Source organism: Schistocerca nitens, chromosome 3, assembly GCF_023898315.1.
Source record: "Schistocerca nitens isolate TAMUIC-IGC-003100 chromosome 3, iqSchNite1.1, whole genome shotgun sequence".
Taxonomy (NCBI): domain Eukaryota; kingdom Metazoa; phylum Arthropoda; class Insecta; order Orthoptera; family Acrididae; genus Schistocerca; species Schistocerca nitens.
Genome location: NC_064616.1, coordinates 783320587 through 783347446, shown reverse-complemented (window position 1 = coordinate 783347446; position 26860 = coordinate 783320587). Strand labels below are relative to the sequence as shown.

Below are 26860 nucleotides of genomic sequence, written 5' to 3'. Positions count from 1 at the left end.
GGCGTGCATCCGTGCGTCGCTGCGGTCCGGTCCCAGGTCGACGGGCACGTGCACCTTCCGCCGACCACTGGCGACAACATCGATGTACTGTGGAGACCTCACGCCCCACGTGTTGAGCAATTCGGCGGTACGTCCACCCGGCCTCCCGCGTGCCCACTATACGCTCTCGCTCAAAGTCCGTCAACTGCACATACGGTTCACGTCCACGCTGTCGCGGCATGCTACCAGTGTTAAAGACTGCGATGGAGCTCCGTATGCCACGGCAAACTGGCTGACACTGACGGCGGCGGTGCACAAATGCTGCGCAGCTAGCGCCATTCGACGGTCAACACCGCGGTTCCTGGTGTGTCCGCTGTGCCGTGCGTGTGATCATTGCTTGTACAGCCCTCTCGCAGTGTCCGGAGCAAGTATGGTGGGTCTGACACACCGGTATCAATGTGTTCTTTTTTCCATTTCCAGGAGTGTATTATCATTCTTAAAGAGGGTTCCAACAATTCCGTAACTAAGTCTGTAAAGATACCTTGTGAAAGTGATACATTAAATATATTTGTAAATGCAGTAGCTATATCACAACATTTTTCTAACATTTTGCTTGAAATGCTGTCAGTCCCACAAGAATTTTTAGTTTTAAGTGAGGTAATTATATTTTTGGTTTCTCTGCCAGAAGCTGAAGTTAACTTGAATTGACTGAGTAGCTGTGCAATATCTTTTCTTTTAAGCTGGTTATACTGGTTTCCTCAGTTACATTTTTTAAAAGTCTTTCAGCTCCGTGCACAGTCTGTCTGAATGAATGCTTGACCTAAACTAGAATCCCTTCTCACACCAGTAATAACAAGAAATTTTTCATGCCTGAATTTGCCCCCTCCCCTCTTTTCCAGCTTCTTCTCTCAGGTAGCTGTACAAAGGGTTAAACGATATAATAGCCCAGCTGTCTCACACGGGTAGCATTCATCTCACACTAGGTGAGGACAACCCTACGTCATAGTGACGTAACACTACGTAATCGTAACGTAAATAACTTAAATCGACTACATGAGTGCGTATATCGATCTTTGCGGTTGCACTGATAACGTCAAAGCTGAATGTAAATACATGTGTACAAACGAAGTGACAGGAGTTATCTGTTACGCTCATCGCCGTTGAATTAATTATTAAGCTGTAATCCCAACAATTTGGGATGGTATTATGTGTTTCAGGAACATAATGAATGACTGAACGAAGGAACCATAACGAAAGTAAAAAAAAAAAGCTTTGCTCAATTTTTTTTTTTAAAGTTCGACGAATCGTGTCTAAATCCAGTGGATAGAAACATGAAATAATTAATTACTAAGCTGCAATCCAAAGAATATGTGATGTTATTGTGTGTTTCATGAACATAACGAATATCTGAATGAAGGTATCATAACCATAACGAAAGTGTCTAGGCATTTTAGTCCAATTAATCGTGCATAAATCATGTGGATAAAAACGTGAAATAGGGAGAAATTAAAGTGTTTCGTATTTTCATAAAAACCAATGAATTGTACATAATTCATGTGGACAGAAACGTTAAACTGAGAAACTGAAGTTTGAAGTAATTCCGAATGTTGCTGGAAATATTAAATCATCTAGTTTCAACTAATTTTGCCTTCCTGTTGTAAATTAACTAAGAACAATGAACAGTGCAGATTCAAGACGTACACAACAGTCGATAGGACAACTCGTGAAACTCATGATGACGCGTGGCTACGTTGACGTAGGGCTCTCCTCACCTAGCGTGAAATGAATGCTACCCGTCTCACACACTTTCCACAGACATACTAACGCAAAGAACTTTTCAGTAGTTTATCAGAGTGATTGTATGGTGGAAAAGCGGCGAAAACAAAATAAAGATAGTAAAATGTAGTAAATAATGGAAGATTATTCGAATTAATAGAATGCACCAGGAAATTATAATAATTGCTACAGTAACGTGGATGATAATTGCTAAGTCGATTTTTGAATACATATATGTATTGTTGCCACATTTTAATGAATTTATCTTGAATACCTTACATGTTAAAACTGAACATATGTGAATTAGAGTTTCGTTCATTTTCGCATTCGGATGTTGGTAACGGAGCAACTGACATACAGAGTGTAGTGTAGTTGTATTGTCGCTGATGTTATCGCGCTTACTTTTCACAGCAGTAGAGTAGCAGCAACTGCGTTAGTTGAGTGTGCGTGTTGGGTGCGTAGTCCTGCGTGTGTGTAATTTCAGTAGGAGATATTCATTTATTAGTGGAAAAATTCTTTGATTAGGTGTCGCTATATTTCTCGGTTAAATGTTTGTTCTTCGTAGACTTTCTGTTATATCTACTCAATATTTGAACGTAAGTAGCTTGTACCGTATTGTAAACAGCGCTTGAATGTTACATACGGTATTTTTTTCTGACACATATTTCATATACTTAAGTTGATACAAATGCACGTAGAGTAGCCGCTTAAGGAAGAGATATATGTCGGACCAGCGTTAAAAGCGGAATTAATGTTGTCAAGAGCTGCAACAAGTTTTTGTATCAGGTGTCGATGATAGCATTGTTGCAGAGGTGTTTGGATGTATTACTGATTATTACGCTTTTACTTATTGGGAGTGTTGCTTATGTAGAGAGTAAATCAGGGTAATAACGGAGATCGCCTGTCGACTCCTACGAATTTTTGTAAGAATATTAATTTAAATGAATTCCTTCAGATATCTTGAAATTTGTGGAAAGTTCGCGCAGTTGCCTGTGTGCTCAAAGACAAACTCTAGTTGCATCCTAGCTACATATAGCATTGGTAATATGTATAGTTGTTAATATGATATGTCCTGATGTTTTCTTAAAATAAAACTTGTCAAATACGAAATGATTTTTTATGGCTCTTAAATGCGACAGTGTCTAGAGAAAATGTTTTTGGCAATCTACCGACACTATAACAATACATCGCAAGCTTGTTATTTTCTTTGTACGAATTGTAATGAAATATCGGTAAACTCTGCCAAACAATGTATCCATGTGATTACTCCCACACTATAGGTGTTCTTATAGGAGACATCTAAACCGGATAGCCAGCGATGTTGTTGCTAAAATTCATCATTTCCATTAACTAGTTTGTGCGAATATAATTAATCCGCACTGCAGGAACGAATCGTAGTCCTGTATTAAATGCTAATTGTTATAAGACGGATGACTAGAATTAACACTTAACATTCGCTTGTGTTGATTATTCACATTTTGACGTAATTTTCAGCATTGCTCCCATAAAAAAACCAGTTGTCAAATAGTAAATACTGTTTGCCGGAAAACATACAGAACTAAAATAACGTCCAGTTAGTATGAACAGATCGTTGCGTCCTTGATTTGGTATGCTGTTGTTTGTGCATTCTTAGCAGTTCTGGATTTTCAGGTGGTCTTCGTACATAATGTTTTTGTTTTACTTGGATCATATGCATATGTATTCTCCGGCCATCACTTTACTTCACTTCTGTGTAATGTGTTTACAACTTCACCAACGTAAATATCCATTTACTTGAGAATTAGTGTTCAGTTGAATTTCAATATTTGTAGATTTGTTTCATGTTAAGATCTGAGTGGATATCATGTAGGAAGTTAAATGCAAAATTCCATATAATGGAGTTCAACATTTAAATGACTATAATGTTTTTAATCAATGGAACTTTCCTCATTATCAAGTCATTTGGAGAGGTGAAAGAAGCAATGAGTGACAGAAGAAAAATCCCTGGACCAGTGCCTCACATAGACAGACGTTAATAATAGCAATTAGAAATTGCAGATGTACTTGACACTTCACATGTAGTGTGCAGGCTGTATTAAAAGCAGATCTTGAATATGAATCAACAATATCATACACCTAATATACTACATGATGATGTTTCAGCACACTCCAGTGGGTGTACAAGATAAACATTCATGCTGTGAGGCAGTCATGTTTCACCCTCATAGTGCTAGATTATTGGTACCAGTAGTAATTATCATCGTCTTGAGGGTTCAAAAGTCAGGAGGCGATATATTGTATTTTTTCTGTAAGAAGTCCTATTGTCATGCATCTCTCTTCTCCAATTTACTGTTGCATCTGTTCAGTTAGTAGCATCTTGTATCTAATTAGTGTAGGTGCACTCCTTCATGTGTGTGTATTTTCCAAATACCAAAATTCATTATATAGGCTGCCCCTAGTGGAATTATTCATTCTCTTTATGGGTGATGTTGTTGTTATGGTCTTCAGTCCAGAGACCAGTTTGATGCAGCTCTCCATGCTACTCTATCCTGTGCAAGCGTGTTCCTCTCATAGTAAATACTGCAACCTCCATCCTTCTGAATCTGTTTAGTTTATTCATGCTTTGGTCTCCCTCTATGATTTTTACCCTATGTGCTTCCCTCCAATACTAAATTGATGATCCCTTGATGCTTTAGAACTTGTCCTACCAACTGATCCCTTCTTCTAGTCAAATTGTGCCACAAATTCCTCTTCTCCCCAATTCTATTCAGTACCTACTCATTAGTTATGTGATGTACCCTTCTAATCATCTGTATTTTTGTGTAGCTCCACATTTTGAAAGCTTCTATTCTCTTCTTGTCTAAACTGTTTATTGTCCATGTTTCACTTCCATACATGGCTACACTCTGTATAAGTACTTTCAGGAAAGACTTCCTGACACTTAAAAATCTATACTGAATGTTAACAAATTTCTCTTCTTCAGAAATGCTTTCTTTGCCATAGCCAGTCAAGATTTAATATTCTCTCTACTTCAACAATCATCAGTTATTTTGCTTCCCAAATACTACTTCAAGTGTCTCAATTCCTAATCTAATTCCCTCGGCATCACCTGTTTTAATTAGACTACATTCCATTATCCTCGTTTTGCTTTTGTTCATGTTCATCTTATGTCCTCCTCTGAAGACACTGTCCTTTCCATTCAACTGCTCTTCCAAGTCCTTTGCTTTCTCTGACATAATTACAATGTCATCAGCAAACCTCAAAGTTTTTATTTCTTCTTTGTGGATTTTAATTCCTACTCTGAATTTTTCTTTTGTTTACTTCACATCTCGCTCAATATACAGATTGAATAACATCAGGGATAGGCTACAACCCTGTCTCACTGCCTTCCCAACCACTGCTTCCCTTTCATACCCCTCGACTCTTTATAACTGCCATCTGGTTTCTGTACAAATTGTAAATAGCGTTTCACTCTCTGTATTTTACCCCGGCCACCTTCAGAATTTGAAAGAGAGTATTCCAGTCAACATTGTCAAAAGCTTTCCCCAAGTCTACAAGTGCTAGAAATGTAGGTTTGTCTTTCCTTAATCTATCTTCTAAGATAAGTCGTAGGGTCAGTATTGCCTCACGTGTTGAAACACTTCTATGGAAATCTGATCTTCCCCGAGGTCGACTTCTACCAGTTTTTCCATTCGTCTGTAAAGAATTTGTGTTAGTATTTAGCAGCGTTGACTTATTAAATTGATAGTTCGGTAATTTTCACATCTGTCAACACCTGCTTTCTTTGGGATTGGAATTATTATATTCTTCATGAAGTCTGAGGGTATTTTGCCTGTCTATTACATCCTGCTCACCAGATGGTAGAGTTTTGTCATGGCTGGCTCTCCCAAGAATATCAGTAGTTCTAATGGAATGTTGTTTGCTCCTGGGGCCGTGTTTCGACTTATGTCTTTCAGTGGTCTCTCAAACTCTTCACACAATATCATAGCTCCCCTTACATCTTCGTCTACGTCCTCTTCCATTTCCATAATATTGCCCTATAGTACATCGCCTTTGTCTAGACCCTATATATATTCTTTACACCTTTCTGCCTTCGCTTCTTTGCTGAGAACTTGTTTTCCATCAGAGCTCTTGATATTCATACAAGTTGTTTCTCCAAAGATCTCTTTAATTTTCCTGTAGGCAGTATCTATCTCACCCTTGTGATATATAGGTGACACGTAAGAGTAATTTCTTTTAACATTCTTTTATACGCTTCTTCATATTTGTTAGCTATGCAAGTGGTCTGAAATGTTCTGAGAGATGTCATTAATAACAGGCTAATAAAATTAGATGTTACATATTATTTACATTGAAAGCCTCATTACTGTTGACATATGATTATTATTGTAATAATGTGACATGTTCTACATCCTAGTGATACACTCACATCAAGAATCCATGGAACTCAAAAATTAATCAAATAAATAAATAAGTACCATAAGTAAATCGTACACAATTCATGAGGCAATTTTTCATGTTTTCATTAATTCATGTATTTACACCTTTCATTGTATAAATGTTGTCAGGACATAAAAAATTTCAATTATATTTATATATATATAACATAATAGACATTATATTAATTCACCCAGAATTTAATCACACCTAGGTTAATACCCAACATCATAGCATGGTTTCCATCACCTTGGTTGGGTGAAATAAAAATTTTTAATCACACTTTGATGTCTGCAGAAATTCCCCTCCAGCCACTGTACAAAAATATGACAACATGAATTTTTTCCCCTAATTTACCATCCTTGACTGTGACTTAAGTATCAGGGATGCTTAATTTCATCTAACTGAAGTTAAAATACCATGTGCTAGAAGCTTCAATTTCTGCATGTTATTCCAATGGAATATGGACTTCTTGGCTGGCAGACACAACTGGCAACTTCCCTTTCAATCCATACCAGGCTTTAGGACTTACAGATTTGTTTGTTTGGCACATTTATTTGAAGTCAAAGTGATTGGTGTTTTAGAACCTTGTGGCATCAACTTTGACTTACTTCTTTTTCTTCTGTGCTATGTGTTTATTTTTTGCATGCTGATTGTGGTGATGTGGCAACAATGCACTGTTTATTGTCTTTTTACCTATTTTAGCACCGCAATGATTTTTGAAGCAGGGCTCTCAGTGAAGCCCAGATGACCACCTTTATACAATGGCCACTTGTGTTTTCATATTTGAGGTTCGCGATATGCACAGAAATATTCAACAAGATTTCTCTACTGTGTAATATGTGGTTTCTGAATTTACCTTGTTATTTTAATGATTTAAAGAGAAAAGGCTGTTCAATATAGTGTGAATGTTGGCAACAGGAGAGTCTGTCAGATATCAGAAATGACAGAACCAATCATAAAACATTGTTAACAAGTTGTCCTAATCACAAGTATTAAATCTGCAGCAAATGTTGAGGACAATGTACATTTACCACAGGATATGTTGCAGATCAGTATCGTAACATTGTTTTGTGTTTACGCTTCGTTGCCTTTCCAACATAACTTAGACCTTTGACTGCATTACAGATCTGTTCCTATTCTGGCTTTAAATTAGCTGGACAGTGCTTTTCTTGGTACACAGCAGATTTGTTCCCCTATTTTTAACTGCTCATTGCCACATGCCACGGATCAAATAGTACATGTCCCATGAATTTTATCCATTTTAAAACTGTTATGGTTTCTAGTTACCTAAGGCTTTCCTCTCTTTCAACTGCCTCATTTTAGTAGTACAGCTACAGCTTGTTGATTTCAACAAGCATGGAATGAACTGTTGCTGCCGTCCGGAGTGGCCGAGCGGTTAAAGGCGCTACAGTCTGGAACCGCATGACCGCTACGGTCGCAGGTTCGAATCCTGCCTCGGGCATGGATGTGTGTGATGTCCTTAGGTTAGTTAGGTTTAAGTAGTTCTAAGTTCTAGGGGACTTATGACCACAGCAGTTGAGTCCCATAGTGCTCAGAGCCATTTGAACCATTTTTTTGAACTGTTGCTTTATATCCTTTCCTGTTTTCAGTTTGTATTTCCCAAGGAGGTTGGGAAATGACTGCATTATTTAGTCCCTTCAGTGACGATGGTGATGATGAGAAGCAGGAGGAGGGGGGGTTGCTGTTCTGACTGCAGTGTGACCTATAATATTACTGTCATTTCTCATATGCCTTTGTGCCCAGAGGAATGTTGTAACTTCTTGTCTCTGTAGAAGAAAAGTGCCGTAGATAGTATAAACTTATTTTCCTGTTGGCTACACATGCTAAACTACTTTGAAGACACTGAACAATTAAAGAACCTCAGCTACCAGGAAATTCAATTTTGTTTTCTCTGTTGTCATTTTGCACATTCAAAATTTTGCACCAAAAAGCAACTATGTTTGCAGATCCTTGAAGCACAGTGTCTCCTCTCCCATAGGCCCATCAGTAACATAGCTCTGTATGTCTGGTGGTTGATAGGGTGCATAGGCTGCAGTAACCTGCTATGTCCAAACACGCTCTGGAGAACACAACTTGGAGACATGGTCTGAAAACAGAAAAAAAATTGATACTCGGAGTTCTCCCAAAGGCTTCTTTCTTTTTGTCTCTAAAGTTCCTTGATGGGATAGTTGCAAAATACACATTTTGTTGACTTCTGCTGAGTAGTGATGACCAGTTTTTAACATTAATTAAATATTTAAGCCAGTTAACTACAAACAGAAAATACATTGTTTCCACCGTGCCAGTTACAGAAATTTGTGTAAGGCCAGTACAGTGTAAAACCCCTTCAAAATAAGAAACTGTGTACACAAAGATACTATTTCTTTGACTGAATTTCTATTTTTCGTTTTATTTATTTATGTGTCCATAGACCATCTAGTATAACATTACCAGACAACACAGATACATTACAGAAACAATATGCACATATATAAAACTTTAACAAAGTAGGATAGGAACACGTGAGGATGTGGCATGAAGTTGGTTGTGGCCTAGTGAAAGGAACCATCCTAGCATTTACCCTAACAACTGGGAGAAGTAATGAAAAACCCAAGCCAGGATGCCAGATGGGGAGTAAATCCTAGTCCTCTCAGGTCAAGTCCAGTACATTAAAGACTTGCATAGCAGTCTTGCTCAGTGTATGACTGGAAGATGAATCACATATACATAGTCTAGATTGTGAATGCAACATGCAACCGAGGTATATCAATGAACAAGAAATATTGAAAATAAAAACATTGCTGAAAAAGTGGAAACAAGTGAACACATTATATTACACTGCTGAAAAGTACAATATGCACAGTAAGTAAATCAGTCATGCAAGTAAAGCATGGAACTTTGAAATAAAGCTCCCCTGAAAAAATAAAAACATACTAACACATTATATAGCACTGCTGAAAACTATAACACACAAAACCCTGCCAACACTATATCCATCACAACTAGGCTAGCACCAGATCCCTTCTCAGAAGAAATGTATTTCACTGCATCTGAAATAGAGAAAACAGAAAACCAGCAGTAGAAACCTTATTTGCAAAAACAAACACAGCATTTATGGTACACCAGTTAACAGAATCAAGAGAACTCTACAGTGTATGAGAGCCTAGTAATCCTGTAAGGTAACATATTCATTTACATAGTGGAAACAAGCCTCTACAAGAAATGATTTTAACTCTGCTGTAAAAGTTGTTTCTCTCCCCAACTTACTTCTGTACATGGAGGTGACATGTCATGAGATAGGAATTTGCACTTACGCAGATGGTGTACGTAAGGTAGAAAAGGGCAGTGCATTGATGGTGCTGTCATTTGTACTTAGGTGATTCATGTGAAAAGGTTTCTGAGATGATTATTGCCGCACAACAAGAATTAACTGACTTTGAAAGTGGAATGGAAGTTGCAGCTAGATGCATGGGACATTCCCGTTCAGACATCATTAAGAAGTTCGATATTCTGAGACCCACAGTGTCAAGGGTGTGCTGAGAATGCCAAATTTCAGGCATTACCAGTCACTGTGGACAACTCAACAGCACAGCACAGCAACATTTGTACAAAATTGTTAGCACTAACAGATAAGCAACACTGCATAAAATAATCACAGAAATAAATGTGGAATGTATGACAAATGTATCTGTTAAGACAGTGTGGTGAAATTTGATGTTAATGAGCTATGGCAGAAGATGACTGGTGCTAGTGCTTCTACTAACAGCAGGACATCATCTGCAGTTCCTCCCCTGGGCTTATGACCTTATTGGTTGGACCCTAGACAACTGGAAAACCATGGCCTGGTCAGATGAGGCCTGATTTCAGTTGATAAGAGCGAATGGTAAGGTTTGAGTCTCGTGCAGACCCCATGAATCTGTAAAGCCAAGCTGTCAACAAGGCACTGTGCAAGCTTGTAGTGGCTCCATAATAGTGTGGGCTGTGTTTACATGGAAATGGTGATGTTTGGCTATTTGGAGACCATTCATGGACTTCATATTCCCAAAAAAGATAGAATTTTCACGCATAACAGTGCACCATGTCACCAGTCCACAATTGTTCACAGTTGGTTTGAAGAACATTCTGGACACTTTGAGCGAATGATTTGGCCATCCAGATCGCCTTACATTAATCCCATCAAACATTCGTGGGACATAATTGAGAGGTCAGTTGTTGCACAACGTCCTGCACCAACAACACTATCGCAATTGTGAATGGCTACATACAGAGGCAGCATGGCTCAAAATTTCTGCAGGGGAATTCCGATGCCTTCTTGAGACCAAGCCACATAGAGTTGCTGCAGTATGCCAGGCTAAAGGAGGTCAGGCACTATATTAGGTGGTATCCCATGACTTTTGTCACCTCATTGTATGTTGGCAGGGCATTTAAAGAATGACGTCAAAGTGGCTCATATGTCTTTGCGTAAGTGTTGTTCTAACTTGTTTTATAGGGAGGGTCCCACAGCTGCTAGTATTATAACTGCAGTAATCGGACTAGGTTTGCAAGTCACAAAGTCTAGCTCTTATATCATTCACTATTACAATAGTGTCATCAGGAAACATTATCTTACCTGTAATTTCTGAGATGTGTATGTCACTTGCATAAATAAGTGACAGAAGGGGGCTTAACACCCTATCATGGGGTGCACCTATTTAGATTTTCCTTGCATCAACTACCGATCTCATTTCAAATTATTTCACTGATGTAACCATTTATTGCTGTTTCTGTACTTCTGCCTGTTTGAAATCCATGCTGATTATTATTCAGTATGCTGTGCTTGTATAAGTACTTGACGATTTGTTGTTTTGTTAATATCTCAGTTACTGTAGAGAATGCCTAGATTAGTGAAATGGTGTGGTAATTTTCAATTTTATGCTTATTCCCAGGCTTGGAATAAAGGTATCAGTCTTGATATTTGTAATCTTTGAGATAACACTCCCTCAGTGATAATTTAACAATGTGAGCCAAGGGCTTTGTGATTGGTGAAGCAGTATGGATTATAAGTGACACTGGTATGTCATCAATGCTGCCTGCATTTGAAGCTTTTAATCACCTTTACTATTTTGTGTTCACTAGTTGGAATTAAACTCATGATGTGTGCTGCTGTGCGAAAGCTAAGTTCATCCTGATTTGTGAAGCATTTGTAAAGTAATCATAGATTTAATTTGGCAGGTTTTTCTTGCCAATATTGATGTCTTCAGAAGTTTTAAGTGTAATTACCTACTGTTCTTGTATTTTCTCCACTTCACTTTTTTCAGTATCCCAGTTTCTAATTTGTTGGCTGACATTCTTATTATGTTGTCACTTCTAAGTACCTGTTGCTATATTTTCCTATAAATCTTTGTGTGTTCTATAGACCGGGGATCTGTGAATCTTTTCATTTGAGAATTGAGTACTTTTAAAGCCCTGCAGGAAATCTTAATGTTTGACGTAATCCAGGTTCTAGCTGTTGTGATCCAACTTGAAAAGACTCTAGTCAGTTTCTTAGGAAAATGTATTTCAGATTGGACATGATTCCCAAATAGAAGCATCATAAGCATTGTTAGTACTTAACTGTGAAAAGCACTTCCAACCAGGATTCATTTCTTAGACTGCCAATAAAACTAACACTGTCTGACAAAATGGAAGAAAAAAGTGCATACCTTTCTTTCAAAGGTATAGGTGCAGCTGTAAGGAAGAGGGTATTATGAGCAGATAGCCCTAAGTCCTTATTAACAATTTCAATGTTTGTGGTGTCAACATGTGAAAATGTGTTTGTCTATAAGAATTTTCACTCTACTTGTTATTCTTTGGGGGCTCTGTATAAGAGGAAACATGTTCAAGCTGTGCAATACATTAAAAAAACATCTGTGTAACTATGAAGACTAATGAATTACTTGGTATGCAGTGGTGGTGCTAGTAGCTTTAAGTAGAAGGAGCAAAAATCACACTAGACCTCTTAATGTTCAAGGTACCTGCTCCAGAAAAACTCCCATCAGTGGCATCAAACTTTGGAAGAGGCCTAGAACAGACACTCAGTACAGCAGTGAATGGCTCTGAGCACTATGGGACTCAACTGCTGTGGTCATAAGTCCCCTAGAACTTAGAACTACTTAAACCTAACTAACCTAAGGACAGCACACAACACCCAGCCATCACGAGGCAGAGAAAATCCCCGACCCCGCCGGGAATCGAACCCGGGATACAGCAGTGAATGTTATTTAATAATACCTGTTTCTGTTATTTTGTGACTGACTGAGAATTTTCTAAAAATGTGGCTCACTGCTATTGGTCACAGGACTTTACAAGTGCCTACAGTGCTACTGCAGCTTCTTCCAACACTGAAACATGCAAACAAAGAAGCCACAGGAAGTTAGCAACAGTTTTTGCCATGTTGTGAAATGACATTTACATAGCTGAATGACATTGACATGGAAACTAAAATACAAAAGTTCTGTCGCTAGTCTTTTCGTTTCATGATCATAAAATAACTACAGAGCGAAAGTCCCTAATGTACCTTAGTACCTTTCAGCTTCGTGAGAAAATTCTGTTACTCTCATTTTTACTATTGCTTTCGTGGTCCACATAGTTTTTGATGCACCTATACCTGTCCTCAAGGCACTTAAAAATATGCTGTAATTGTGTGAAAAGATAAATACAACCAGACATGGATTGGCAGCACTTTAAGAGTTTAAATAGTAGCCAGCTATTGGAAACATTCCATTTTATTACTGAGAGGGCAGAAAACCATATGATTATTTTGAAGACTATTTGGTAATGCTGGGAGAATTTCATGGAAACTATTGCTAATTTATTGAATCCATCTGAAAAAATCTTTTACATATGATTCTGAGCCTAGCAAGGGCTAACAATACAACAGACTGTTGCATGCATAATTTTTAATAATCACTTAAGATTGCACCTATGGTCTTCCATTTTGTGAAATTGAACAATAATAGACTGGAGGGTATTCATCCAGTAATGCCTGATCACAGCCAAAGTATCTGAAGATTGTGCTGGTCAACACTAACAGTTTTCTGTAACTAGAACACTGTAAGTATGCCTGGGACCCTTGTTAGATTCAACAATAGTGCTGATTTTTGGCTTGACTGTTACATTATAAGGAATACTGTTACGTTCTAATACAAAACAAGGAATGGAAGCAATAAAAACCTATTCCCCAGAGATGTCAGGTTTTAAAAATGAGTCCCTGTATTACATTTTGAAATATCTAAAAATGTGCTGAGACTCTGAAATTTATTAAAATAGAACACCGTCAATGAAACTATATATTGGTATGATACAACATTCGTAAAAATACCAGGCTTGGGGTGGATCCCATTGAATTGCACATTACCTGTAACTTTTTCAAGTATACTGTAATATGCTAAGATTTAATGCAGTTCTCAATATTAGAACTGCAGGAGAAATAGGAAGAAAAAGACTATGTTGTTTCAACCATCATGAAGAGAGTAAACCTAGAGTGGGGAAAAAAGTGGTTTTTGTTCTTACCTTTAACACTATGATACTGTGTCTGACTACATTTGAATGAAATCTATTCATTATAAGCTAAGACACTCCATTTGGAATCCATTACATTGGTATAATTATTAAAATTTCATACACAATACATTTTTCATGATCTTCTCCATTACATTTGAAAAGGCATTTTTATTAGCAGGTTCACAATTGATAAAATATTTGTCACAGCTATGACCAGTGGCAATGCCAGATTCCTGCCTGACAGCTTGATGGATGGCAGGAATGACTGCTAAAGAATGTGAGTGCAACCCTGAAACTGGTTGCAAAGAACAAAATATAAATAAATAAGAGAAAAATAAAGTGTAGCTGCGGAATGTCTACATCAAAAACAAGTATAATATATGCTGCCTGACAAAAAAGTGAAGCATCCAGATGACATGGTTGTATGTCAATGTAACATCGTACACTTAAATACTATTGGCAGCTATGCAGGTGATTAGAGTTGTAATTCACCGTGACAGGTAGAATGGCCACCAGAGAGTGTTAGTGTCGTTCATGCTTAATGGTGTTACAGGGCTTGGTAGAGTATGTAAGGGCTCTGAACAGTATCAGATGTTGAGTAGTTGCTGTGAGCAACATGAAGATGCTTCATACTTGTGTAAAACAGTGCTGTCAGGACGTGACATAATTTGGGTCGTGGGGGGGGGGGGGGGGGGGGGCACATTGTGGGCCTCCATTTGGCCAACTGGTCAAATTGTGCAGTATCCAGATTTGTGCAGCATTCAGATGTGACAGTGGCATTGTGCACCAAGCACGTTGTAACCCCTTCATGTACGTCTACATTCATATGCCACAAGTCACCATTTGGTGTATGGCTCGGAACGCATCAGGTCTAAAACAGAAATGTTGAAGTCAGTGTGCCACATGAGTTGGAAGAAGTACTTCAAATTCTGTAATCAATTCCTGGCCATGTTGCCAACAGGCGAGTTCTAATGTAGTAATAGTGGTAAACACCCATCAGCTTCTGGGGAATTTCAGAATCATCATGTCACATTATAATCAAGCAGTAAACTGCTACAACCTTGGAATAAAATCATTTAAATTTGCTGCACATAGACAGCCATGAATTTTTGTTCGCCAGTGCTGTACAGTAGTGTTGATGGCACTATGTACAAATGATGCATTATGAGTGGTTATCTTCTGATGTAAAAAGTTGTTAGACTCTGCACAAAGACTGGGAATGGGACCACACTCTGTGAGCCCCTGTTGTCAACCTTATGCACTCATGCTGGACAGTGTCCAGCATTTTGAAATGGTTCAGTTATGTGGATGTAAATCACACAGGCATATATATAAAGTGCACCAAGCAATGGCTTTATGAAACTGATAAAAGAAAACAAGTAAGGCAGTAGAAAAACTGCCAAGACTTCATTTAACTATTTGAGTGTAGCAAGTAATGATGGGCACCTGAGCCCCATATTTTGTTAAAGGGCAATCGTGTGACAGTGGAAGAGGTACCAAAAGTGAAGAACAGTAAATTACAACTCCTGGCAACCACAAGTTCGTATGTACCTATGTTACATTCTCACTTCTGTCAATTATCGGTTTTGGTATACGAGATTTAGTGGGCCATCCATAGATTAGTTTCTTCTTACTAGTATCTGAATAAAAAACACAGGTGTGTACAGTGACTCTTTTAAAATATGTTTTGTTTCATGTACACTCATGTTCAAAAGAAACAGAACACCTTGAATGACTAGGATAGGATTTTCATACTAGCAGGACATCTACATTATTGTGTTCTGCAGAAATGAGTAGAATTTGAACCATGTCAGCCCACAGGTTCAAGGTCCACATCAATACTGCTGCACAACAAAGTAATGGATCAGTGTGACCTGAGCATACATGCAGGATGCCTTGCAGGCATATGTACGTCCGTGCAGTCAAATCAGTGAATTTGAAAGAGGGCGCATTGTTAGCATGAGAGAATACATGTCCATCCGGGGAACTGCTGCAACGGGTGTGTACAGAATGATTTATGGAAGACTGTAGAATACAAGATGGATCAGATCGCACCACCCAGACCACCCCTGAGAAAACAGACACCTCATCCGAATGGCATTGCAGGACAGATCTGCATCCGCCTCGGCTCTGGCACAACAGTGGAACACATCATACACTGTCAGAGGCAACAGTCTGTCGCCGTTTTATAGCTTGGGTTACGTGCACGTTTTCCACTTCCCTGCCTACCTTTGACAAATGTGCAGAAACATGCTAGATTGCAGTTGTGTATGGAACAACGTCACTGGGGACAGGAATTGCATCAGATAGTATTTTTGGATAAATCCAGGTTCTGTTTGTTTGAAAATGATAGCTACGTTTTGGTTTGCCTCAGATAGCGTAAGTGGCATCACAGTAATTGCATTCACATAAGATATATGGCTCGAGCTCAAGGTCTTATGATGTGTGATGCTATTGGGTACAACCACAAATCACAACTGGTACGTGTCCAGGGCACTGTGGTCAGTGTGACCTACAAGAATGACATTCTGCGACCTGTAGCCATACCCTTTCTGCACAACACCTCCGACACAATTTTTCAGCACGATAATGCATGACCACATGTTGCTGCATGAACATGTGTCTTCATGGTGACACAGGATGTCGGCCTTTTGCCCTGGCCTGCCACATCACCAGACTTCTCGCCAACTGAAAATATTTGGGATATGGTGAAATGTCAGGTTCAGCACTATGACCCAATTCCAAACACCATAGATGAACTTTGGAACCAGGTGAACGCAGCATGGATGGCTATATCACAGGATGCCACTCGAACCTTATACACATCGATGCCATCACATGTGGAATAAGTTATCAGGGCCTATGGCAGACCCTGTACCTGCTAAGCAGCAGGACACAAGCTGAACTGAGGTGACTGAAATGCTAATCATTTCTGCAGAACATACTAATGTACATGTCCTATGCATATGAACATCACATTGCTAGTCGTTCAAGGTGTTTTGTTTTTTGTCTGAACATGAGTGTATATACACTGATCAACCAGAACATAGTGACGACCTACTTAATAACATGTCGGTCCATCTTCTGAATGCAGTACAACAGTGATTCTGCACTACATGGATTTAAGTCGGAAGTAGGTTTCTGGAATTATGTAGCACCATATGTCTGTGCACATATCACTTATTTCCATTAAATTATGAGATGGTGTTGTGTGAGAGCAGCCCTGGCATTTGACAGTGTCTCCAGTGTGTTGCATCAGATTCAGATTAAATGAATTTGTTTGCTGAGACATCAGTGTAGGTTCACAATTATCCTCTTCAAACCACTGTAAAATGATTCTGGACTTTTGACACACAATTATACTGCTGGAAGATGCTATGGCTGTCAGAGAAGACATCGAGCATGGAAGGATGCAATTAGTCTGCAATAATTTCCATAGTCCACACCTCTCATAAAACCTTAAATTACTGCCACAAGTGCCATGGAAGCTCAGGTGAATGTCCCCTGTAGTATAACACTGTCCTCTGTGGCGCAGTGCAGGTTGAGGGCAGCCATTCACCTAGACAATGTTGTATCTAGACACAGCACTAAAGCAGTCAACAGTGCTGTAAGGAGGCAGGATTTTCAGTGGCATCACCATTCCGAAGAACTTTTTTACCACAATGAAAAACAATGAACATCACATATCGAGCATAAGCTATATGTAATTTTAAATGTGAACAGCTGTCTGATGATGAAACTGTCATTTTGAACTTAATAATGGCATTCTTTGTTCTAAATAGATAACATTATTAGTAGTGGCTAGTTGCTGTTTTTCCTTGATTCCTATGTGGGGCCTTGTATCCAGCCAATGCGGGGTTGAGACACTTACAAAACTTCTCAAGTTTGGGGAGTACCGAACCTCTGTATAGGCTATTATTACAATGAATTTGTCACTACCAAAGGCATTTTGAAGCTAGTGCCAGCTCCCCTGGGAAGATAACTGTGTACCCCTTTTATTTACATATAGTGCAATGACATAGTCAAATCTGATAATGTTTTTCAAAGTCTGCACCACGTGTAACTGAGGTAGAATTTGCAAACTGACATGGTATTTACCTAAGTGGATGCAGAAAACTATCTAAAAACTATTTCCATGTTAGCTGGCACACTGGCCCCAGAGAGCCAGATTCGATCTGGGACTGTTGCGCCTCCCCGTGTCCCAGGAACAGGTGCTTTAATGCATTTGCTATCTGAGAGAGTTGCTGTTTCTGCTTTACTTTAGGTATTATCCTGTAACATGTGTTTATTTTAATGCTCTTTTTTTCCATCTGCTTGTATGGATTGCTGTGTTGTTTCAGAAAAATGTCTTTCCACATATGAGACTAGCCTCTTGTTGGACTGGAAATGAATCATTAAGTGAAGATGATCCTGAAATGTGGGCATTGATTCAAGAAGAAAAGAAAAGACAGAAGAGTGGTTTAGAATTAATTGCTTCAGAGGTAAGCATTATTTATGGTATGAAGTGTTGGGAATGATAACATTTCTCTGCAGATATTTGTTGTATATGTTTGTATCAAAGGCAACAATATGAAAAGGCTAGAGTGCTACTCACCAAATAGAGGAGGTGCTGAGTCATTGACACACACACACACACACACACACACACACACACACACACACACACACACACACACACTTGCATGCCGCTATCATCTCCACGTGCTGAGACCCAACTTCAGTTGCATCTGCATCTGAGGTGAGCACAAATCTTTGCTTGGGTGGGTTTTCGACTTACAGAAGAGGCATTGGGCAGGGGGTGGGAGGGGGGGGGGGGAGGGAGATGGATAGCAGAGTAAGGCTGTCAGAAGGTGCTAGTACTGCCTGTGGCAGTGTGCAGGGACATGGTGGAGACAGTGTTGTGGTGAAGCAAAGCGGATAGAAGTAGAGATAGTAGGCATGTGTAGCACTGATGAGGGCAGGGAAGAGACATTTATTGACAAGATACAAGGCATGAGTAGTAGTGGAGTGGGGAGCAGGGAAAAGGAATAGGTAGATGGAGGACGGGAACTAGCTGAGGTTGAAGCTGGGGAGGGGGGGGGGGAGGGGGGGTGGCAAAGGTTGCAGGAACAATGGATATGTTGCTGGGTTACTGGGAGAGTTCACCTGCACAGTTGAGTAAAGCTCGTGTTCGTGTGAAGAATGCAGATGACACAGGCTGAGGAGCCAATGACTAGGCTGTGTGGATAGGACTACTTAGTGTGGAATGAGTGGCAACTGTCAAAGCAGAGGTATTGTTGGTGTTTGGTAGATTTGATGTTGACAGAGGTACTGATGTAGCCATCCTTGAGTTGTAGGTTGACATCAAGGAACGTGGCTTATTGGGCTGTGGAGGACCAGGTGAAGCAAATAGGCTAGAAGGCGTTGAGGTTCTGGGAACATGGATAAGGTGTCCTCACAGTCAGTCCAGATCATGAAGATGTCCTCAGTTGATCTGAACGAGAAGAGGGGTTTGGTATTTTGGGTGGCTGGGAAGGGTTCCTCTAGATGAACAGATTAGCATAGGATGAGGCCATGCAGATGACCATGGTGGTATCACGAATGTTTTTTGTAGGTGATACCATGAAAGGACAGGGAGTCAGTCGGGTGTTGGGAAACAAAGTATTCAGTAGCTACAAGACCATGGGTGAAAGGGACCTGAATGGTAAGGCTGCACGTAGTAACTGATTAATAAGTGATGATTCCCAGGTTGCAACTAATAAAGATCGTATTTCATAGCACAGAGTTAACAATAAATAATAGTTCCGAGTAATAACTGAAATTCATAGTATTGAGGAAAAATACCTTGTTTCACAAAGCACCTAGCCTCCAGCACACATTGGTCTTCGTTAAGAAGAGCCCTTGTCTTCTTATCCACCTTCTCTGTGGGCTTTCTATCGGTCTGTATGCTGGGTCGTCTAGCAGTTGTCGCTCCTTGCTATCATAACCTGCCACTGAATGTGGTATGGCATACATCGGCCAGACGACCAGGACAGTTGACATAAGGTGCAAGTAGTACCAAAGGCACACAAGACAGAGACAAGCAACCAAGTCAGCAATTGCTGAACATTGTTTAGAACTCAATCATTCTATGAAGTATAATGATGCCAAGATTTTAACACAAACCTCAAGATACTGGGACAGTGTCATCAAAGAATCTATTGAGATTAAGGTTGCGGAGAATTTAGTTAACTGGGACACTGGTTTCCAGCTGAGCTCGGCCTGGAACCCAGCACTCAATCTTCTGAAGACGCATCGTAGACAACATCCAGACCCCAAAGCCCACAAGTATAAGAATGGAATTAGAGATGACAGCCCAGTACACGTAACTAAGGATGTACGTGAAATGACATCTCAGACAACAGATAAAGTATCTGAGGACGCTCTTCCGAGTCTCTAGCAATGATCTGAACACAATTGGCCTGAAAATGGCGCTGCAACCACTCCTGGGGGGGCAAGAACTTTGGACGGAATGCCTAACATGACACAGCACAGTAACAGAACGTCCTAATTCGCAGAAGGACTCAAATGACGACAATCGAAAGATAAAGGGTCTAGCACAGCTTGGATGCCATTCAGAACTTAATTCAGCTATATTGACAATGAATAATAACCACAAAGTACGCACACAGCGTTTGGAACTGCCACGGCTAGAAGAAAATGCTACAGCCGTTGCTATTGGTCGGCGCACACCACGGACAGAGTGCCAGACGTGACGCGGACCACAGAGGGAATGCCTAGCACAACGTAGGCATAAATACCAGACTCGTTCCACACTGGAATCAGTATCAGACAGCACCTGAAGAAGACTGTGAGTCACGCAGTTGAAATATCATGCAGGAAAGACACGAATAACTGGCAGCAACCCGATTAATCAACATCATAATGTAAGATCTTTTAATCTTTTACAGGTACAAATGTAAAGGCTTCCTGTGTCATTGTAGCTGCACAAGCTCAGTGACACCTGTTACCTGGCACACTCTGGCAACTGCTGAATCAAACCTATTTCTAACAGGTTGCAGGAAAATATTCCAAATGGTTGTTTGAAAATCGTTACTTTCAAAGTAAATTTCTTTTTATGCAAGATGAACCCTGTGCGAGAATGTCAATGAATTTCTTAAATCACAGAGCGTTTGACTCTCATTCAAAAATCAACTCTTTGACAATGACCATTTAGAATAATTTTGAGCCCATGAGATCAGACATTTATGCCCTTGTTAAAAATTTTACAATGATGTATCTTAAAATGTAACACATGCAAAAAAGATCAAGATTATGTGTGAAAGCTTAGCTTCTCTTGCAGCTTATTAATCTTAGAGACCAATATTGTATGTGAAAGCTTTTCTTTACTTGTAGCAACACTATGTATGTTAAATTTAAACCATTACTCTTTTCCTATTTTTGTGTTCGCACTACTTAACAGTGATGTTGCTATTGGCTGACTACATCACTATGCTCTGAATATCCGCTGTCATCGGCTGGCAAGATCACTTGACATGAGCTACAATTGGCTTACAAAAGCGCATCGCAATCTCGATTCCAATGCTTCAGAAAGTAACATGCAGTGTTTAGTGGAATTCGAATTTATACTTCCGTAATACAAAATAATGCATATACTTAGGAGAGACAGCATTGGTCATATTTTTTTGTTTTATTAACCGCAAAATCGATTTTCGGTCACTTAGTGACCATCCTCAGTGCTAGAAGTTAAAAATTTTCACATAACGATCAGAGAGTATAAAACAGAAAATCACAACTACATCTGCATATGAACATAACAGTTGGTAGGAACATACCTGCAATATATAATTTAAATCGGTAGGCACTGGTGTCAACAAGCTTAGAGCGATCACAAACTGAGAACTGAGGCCGCTGTTTACATGCACCTGTTCAGCAGACCTCGGTGTGACAGGGCTTGGAACACCCTCTATGTGACATGTGTCACGTGAAGACTTAATATTACTGGTTTTGCGAGATATTAACACTAAATAACTCTTGTGCATTTGTGAATCATGAAGTAATTCAAATTTAAAATGTACGTAAAACACATAGCAGACGAAGGGGGAAGGAAACCATCTAAAATACATTGGCGTATTGTTTTTAAAAAAACAAACTTATAAAACAGATCGATAATAAGTTGTCAGAGTGCAGGACAGGCAAAAGAGAAAAAGACAATAAAAAAGAATAATATATGAATAACATGAAATGAGGTATAACACAGGTTTTTTAAAAAACATAATACCCACCATCTGGCGTGGGAAGTTAGAAGTACAACGTTCGTGATATACGTAAGATGTTACGTTAAGACTAAGGAGTCAAATATATAAAAAATAGTAATAGTACGAAACTGCCATTACGTAATAATTAAAATGCCGTGAAACACAATGTTCATTACAAAAAAGTTTGTTGGTGTGGATAAACAATTTTGTTATCATATTTAACCGACATGCTGATGTACATCTCGTTTGTCCCTTTGGACAAGCTAGCATTGTTATAACAGTGGTTATAGGCTTCCGCATAAGCACTGGGTCAGAACCCATACGTAATGACATCAAATATACACGGTTGCTTACTGTAAAACGTAGCACCCACCATTTGGCGTGGGAAGTTAGAAGTATATCGTTCATGATTTACGTAAATATTACGTTAAAACTGAGAAGTCAAATATATAAAAAAAATAAAAATAGTAATAGTACGAAAATGCCATTAAGTAACAATTCAAATGCCATCAAACAATATTCATTACAACAATGAAAAAGGTTTGAGGGTGTAGAGTAACAATTTTGTTATCATATTTAACGACATGATAATGTACATATCATTCGTCCCATCACAGGTTGTACGCTTCCGCATAAGCACTGGGTCAGAACCCATACGTACATTCACAGGTTGATAAAACAGTAATAAAATTGCCAAGCAACTGGTTTTAAATATTAATAAAAAATTTGATTTTACTTAGCTATAATAGCAGTGGGACCTATATGAAATAAAAGCAGACTTAAGAAGTACCTATAATTCTAATTGTGTTATTGAAATAAATTTAAAAATATAAGGTGCGAACAAGTAGTATGCATCAAACATCGAGAAACCATCATGAGGAAGGACAAGTAATAGTGCCACTTATATCAGAAATATACATCGTACTTTAGAGAAATTAAACATAGGCTATGTAAGATATCCAGCACTTATTCAAACAGAAAAGGAATTGTTAACATACATTAAATATAATTACGTAAAGTGATAACCGGTTCATATTACTTTGTGTCAACGCCTAAGAGATGTCGACTGTAGTAAAATTATGTTCAGTAGGCGTCCATAAGTTCTGAAAATTACGGAACAAAAGGGAGCATACTTTTTAAAAACCGAAATTGGTGATGTTATTAGAACAAACCGAAACATGTGTGTCTATGTGTTGAGATAGTTGGAATAGCGGCCATTGTAAGTGTTCTCATAGCAACTATGACTGAGGCTTTCTATATAAGGGATAACAAGCAACTGACTACTAATTGCTAATTGTGATAATTGGCAACAAGTTGCTGACTTTTCTCATAGGAAATCGGAGAAGCATTCCCAAAAATGTGTGCTTCTCGATATCGTTTGCTCGTTAAGTAGCATGATATCTGGAGTTTTATGATGGCAAAAGATTTCCATCTCTTCCATAAGGTCGAGAAAGCGTCCTTTTTTACCCTTGTGCAACAACTTCAATTGTGATGTCAAATCTGGAGTTGTATGACCAGTAGCTACAAGATGGGCTGCGAAATTCGATTTTTCCGCAATATCTTTCCTCTCAAGTGCAACGTGCTCACGGAACCTTGTTTCTAATTTTCTTCCGGTTTGCCCTATGTAACCTGCATTACACGTGGCACACATAAGTTTGTAAACACCTGATTCATGTAAGACATTGCGTACATGTATGTTATTCCTTAAAAGCACGCCTAGTCTGTTCGTCGTCGAGAAACCTACATTAATATTCCTGTTCTTGAATACTCTGGCAATTTTATTGCTAATGGGACCATAGAAAGGCAAAGTGATATATTTTTGATTTTTAGTTTCGCTTGTCTCATTCTGACTTAAATTATCTTTACTATATTTTTTGGATACCATCTCATTAATGTCCATGATGTATTTCAACGGGTAATTATTATTTCTTGCAATTTGTTTGACTATGTTTAACTCTTTCTCATGGTTTTCATTAGATAATGGTAATCAGAACATACGATGAAATGCAAAATGGAAAAACGCTTTTTTGTGTTGGTCAGGGTGTTGCGAACCATAATCTAAGATGATATCTGTGAATGTTGATTTTCTGTAAATGTCAAATATATGTTTTCCATTTTCCCTACTAATGGTGTTGTTGTTGTTGTTGTGGTCTTCAGTCCTGAGACTGGTTTGATGCAGCTCTCCATGCTACTCTATCCTGTGCAAGCTTCTTCATCTCCCAGTACCTACTGCAACCTACATCCTTCTGAATCTGCTTAGTGTATGCATCTCTTGGTCTCCCCCTACGATTTTTACCCTCCACGCTGCCCTCCAATACTAAATTGGTGATCCCTTGATGCCTCAGAACATGTCCTACCAACCGATCCCTTCTTCTGGTCAAGTTGTGCCACAAACTCCTCTTCTCCCCAATCCTATTCAGTACCTCCTCATTAGTTATGTGATCTACCCATCTAATCTTCAGCATTCTTCTGTAGCACCACATTTCGAAAGCTTCTATTCTCTTCTTGTCCAAACTATTTATCGTCCATGTTTCCCTTCCATACATGGCTACACTCCATACAAATACTTTCAGAAAAGACTTCCTGACACTTAAATCTATACTCGATGTTAACAAATTTCTCTTCTTCAGAAACGCTTTCCTTGCCATTGCCAGTCTACATTTTATATCCTCTCTGCTTCGACCATCATCAGTTATTTTGCTCCCCAAATTGCAAAACTCTTTTACTACTTTAAGTGTCTCATTTCCTAATCTAATACCCTCAACATCACCCGACTTAATTCGACTACATTCCATTATCCTCATTTTGCTTTTGTTGATGTTCATCTTATATCCTCCCTTCAAGACACCATCCATTCCGTTGAACTGCTCTTCCAAGTCCTTTGATGTCTCTGACAGAATTACAATGTCATCGGCGAACCTCAAAGTTTTTATTTCTTCTCCATGGATTTTAATACCTACTCCGAATTTTTCTTTTGTTTCCTTTACTGCTTGCTCAATATAAAGATTGAATAACATCGGGGAGAGGCTACAACCCTGTCTTACTCCCTTCCCAACCCCTGCTTCCCTTTCATGTCCCTCGACTCTTATAACTGCCATCTGGTTCCTGTACAAATTGTAAATAGCCTTTCGCCCCCTGTATTTTACCCCTGCCACCTTTAGAATTTGAAAGAGAGTATTCCAGTCAACATTGTCAAAAGCTTTCTCTAAGTCTACAAATGCTAGAAACGTAGGTTTGCCTTTCCTTAATCTTTCTTCTAACATAAGTCGTAAGGTCAGTACTGCCTCACGTGTTCCAGTATTTCTACGGAATCCAAACTGATCTTCCCCGAGGTCGGCTTCTACTAGTTTTTCCATTCGTCTGTAAAGAATTCGTGTTAGTATTTTGCAGCTGTGGCTTATTAAACTGATTGTTCGGTAATTCTCACATCTGTCAACACCTGCTTTCTTTGGGATTGGAATTATTATATTCTTCTTGAAGTCTGAGGGTATTTCGCCTGTTTCATACATCTTGCTCACCAGATGGTAGAGTTTTGTCAGGCCTGGCTCTCCCAAGGCCGTCAGTAGTTCCAATGGAATGTTGTCTACTCCGGGGGCCTTGTTTCGACTCAGGTCTTTCAGTGCTGTGTCAAACTCTTCACGCAGTATCGTATCTCCCATTTCATCTTCATCTACATCCTCTTCCATTTCCATAATATTGTCCTCAAGTACATCGCCCTTGTATAGACCCTCTATATACTCCTTCCACCTTTCTGCTTTCCCTTTTTATTTAGAACTGGGTTTCCATCTGAGCTCTTGATGTTCATACAAGTGGTTCTCTTATCTCCAAAGGTCTCTTTAATTTTCCTGTAGGCAGTATCTATCTTACCCCTAGTGAGATAAGCCTCTACATCCTTACATTTGTCCTCTAGCCATCCCTGCTTAGCCATTTTGCACTTCCTGTCGATCTCATTTTTGAGACGTTTGTATTCCTTTTTGCCTGCTTCATTTACTGCATTTTTATATTTTCTCCTTTCATCAATTAAATTCAATATTTCTTCTGTTACCCAAGGATTTCTACTAGCCCTCGTCTTTTTACCTACTTGATCCTCTGCTGCCTTTACTTCTTCATCCCTCAAAGCTACCCATTCTTCTTCTACTGTATTTCTTTCCCCCATTCCTGTCAATTGTTCCCTTATGCTCTCTCTGAAACTCTGTACAACCTCTGTTCTTTCAGTTTATCCAGGTCCCATCTCCTTAAATTCCCACCTTTTTGCAGTTTCTTCAGTTTTAATCTACATGTCATAACCAATAGATTGTGGTCAGAGTCCACATCTGCCCCTGGAAATGTCTTACAATTTAAAACCTGGTTCCTAAATCTCTGTCTTACCATTATATAATCTATCTGATACCTTTTAGTATCTCCAGGGTTCTTCCATGTATACAACCTTCTATCATGATTCTTAAACCAAGTGTTAGCTATGATTAAGTTGTGCTCTGTGCAAAATTCTACCAGGCGGCTTCCTCTTTCATTTCTTAGCCCCAATCCATATTCACCTACTACGTTTCCTTCTCTCCCTTTTCCTACACTCGAATTCCAGTCACCCATGACTATTAAATTTTCGTCTCCCTTCACTATCTGAATAATTTCTTTTATTTCATCATACATTTCTTCGATTTCTTCGTCAGCTGCAGAGCTAGTTGGCATATAAACTTGTACTACTGTAGTAGGTGTGGGCTTCGTATCTATCTTGGCCACAATAATGCGTTCACTAAGCTGTTTGTAGTAGCTTACCCGCGTTCCTATTTTCCTATTCATTATTAAACCTACTCCTGCATTACCCCTATTTGACTTTGTGTTTATAACCCTGTAGTCACCTGACCAGAAGTCTTGTTCCTCCTGCCACCGAACTTCACTAATTCCCACTATATCTAACTTTAACCTATCCA

The 26860-nt window shown here is 39.1% G+C and overlaps 1 protein-coding gene across 1 annotated transcript in view; it reads left to right on the top strand.

The window, feature by feature from the left end:
- The first annotated feature begins 2154 nt into the window (after positions 1-2154).
- The window catches only part of LOC126248796 (serine hydroxymethyltransferase, mitochondrial-like), a 120846-nt gene continuing 96140 nt past the window's right edge, over positions 2155-26860 (top strand). Inside the window, exons 1-2 of the mRNA XM_049950186.1 lie at positions 2155-2351; positions 18036-18176. Of these exons, the coding sequence (XP_049806143.1) occupies positions 2304-2351; positions 18036-18176 (189 nt within the window). The 5' untranslated portion in view covers positions 2155-2303. The remainder of the gene's footprint in view (positions 2352-18035; positions 18177-26860) is intronic.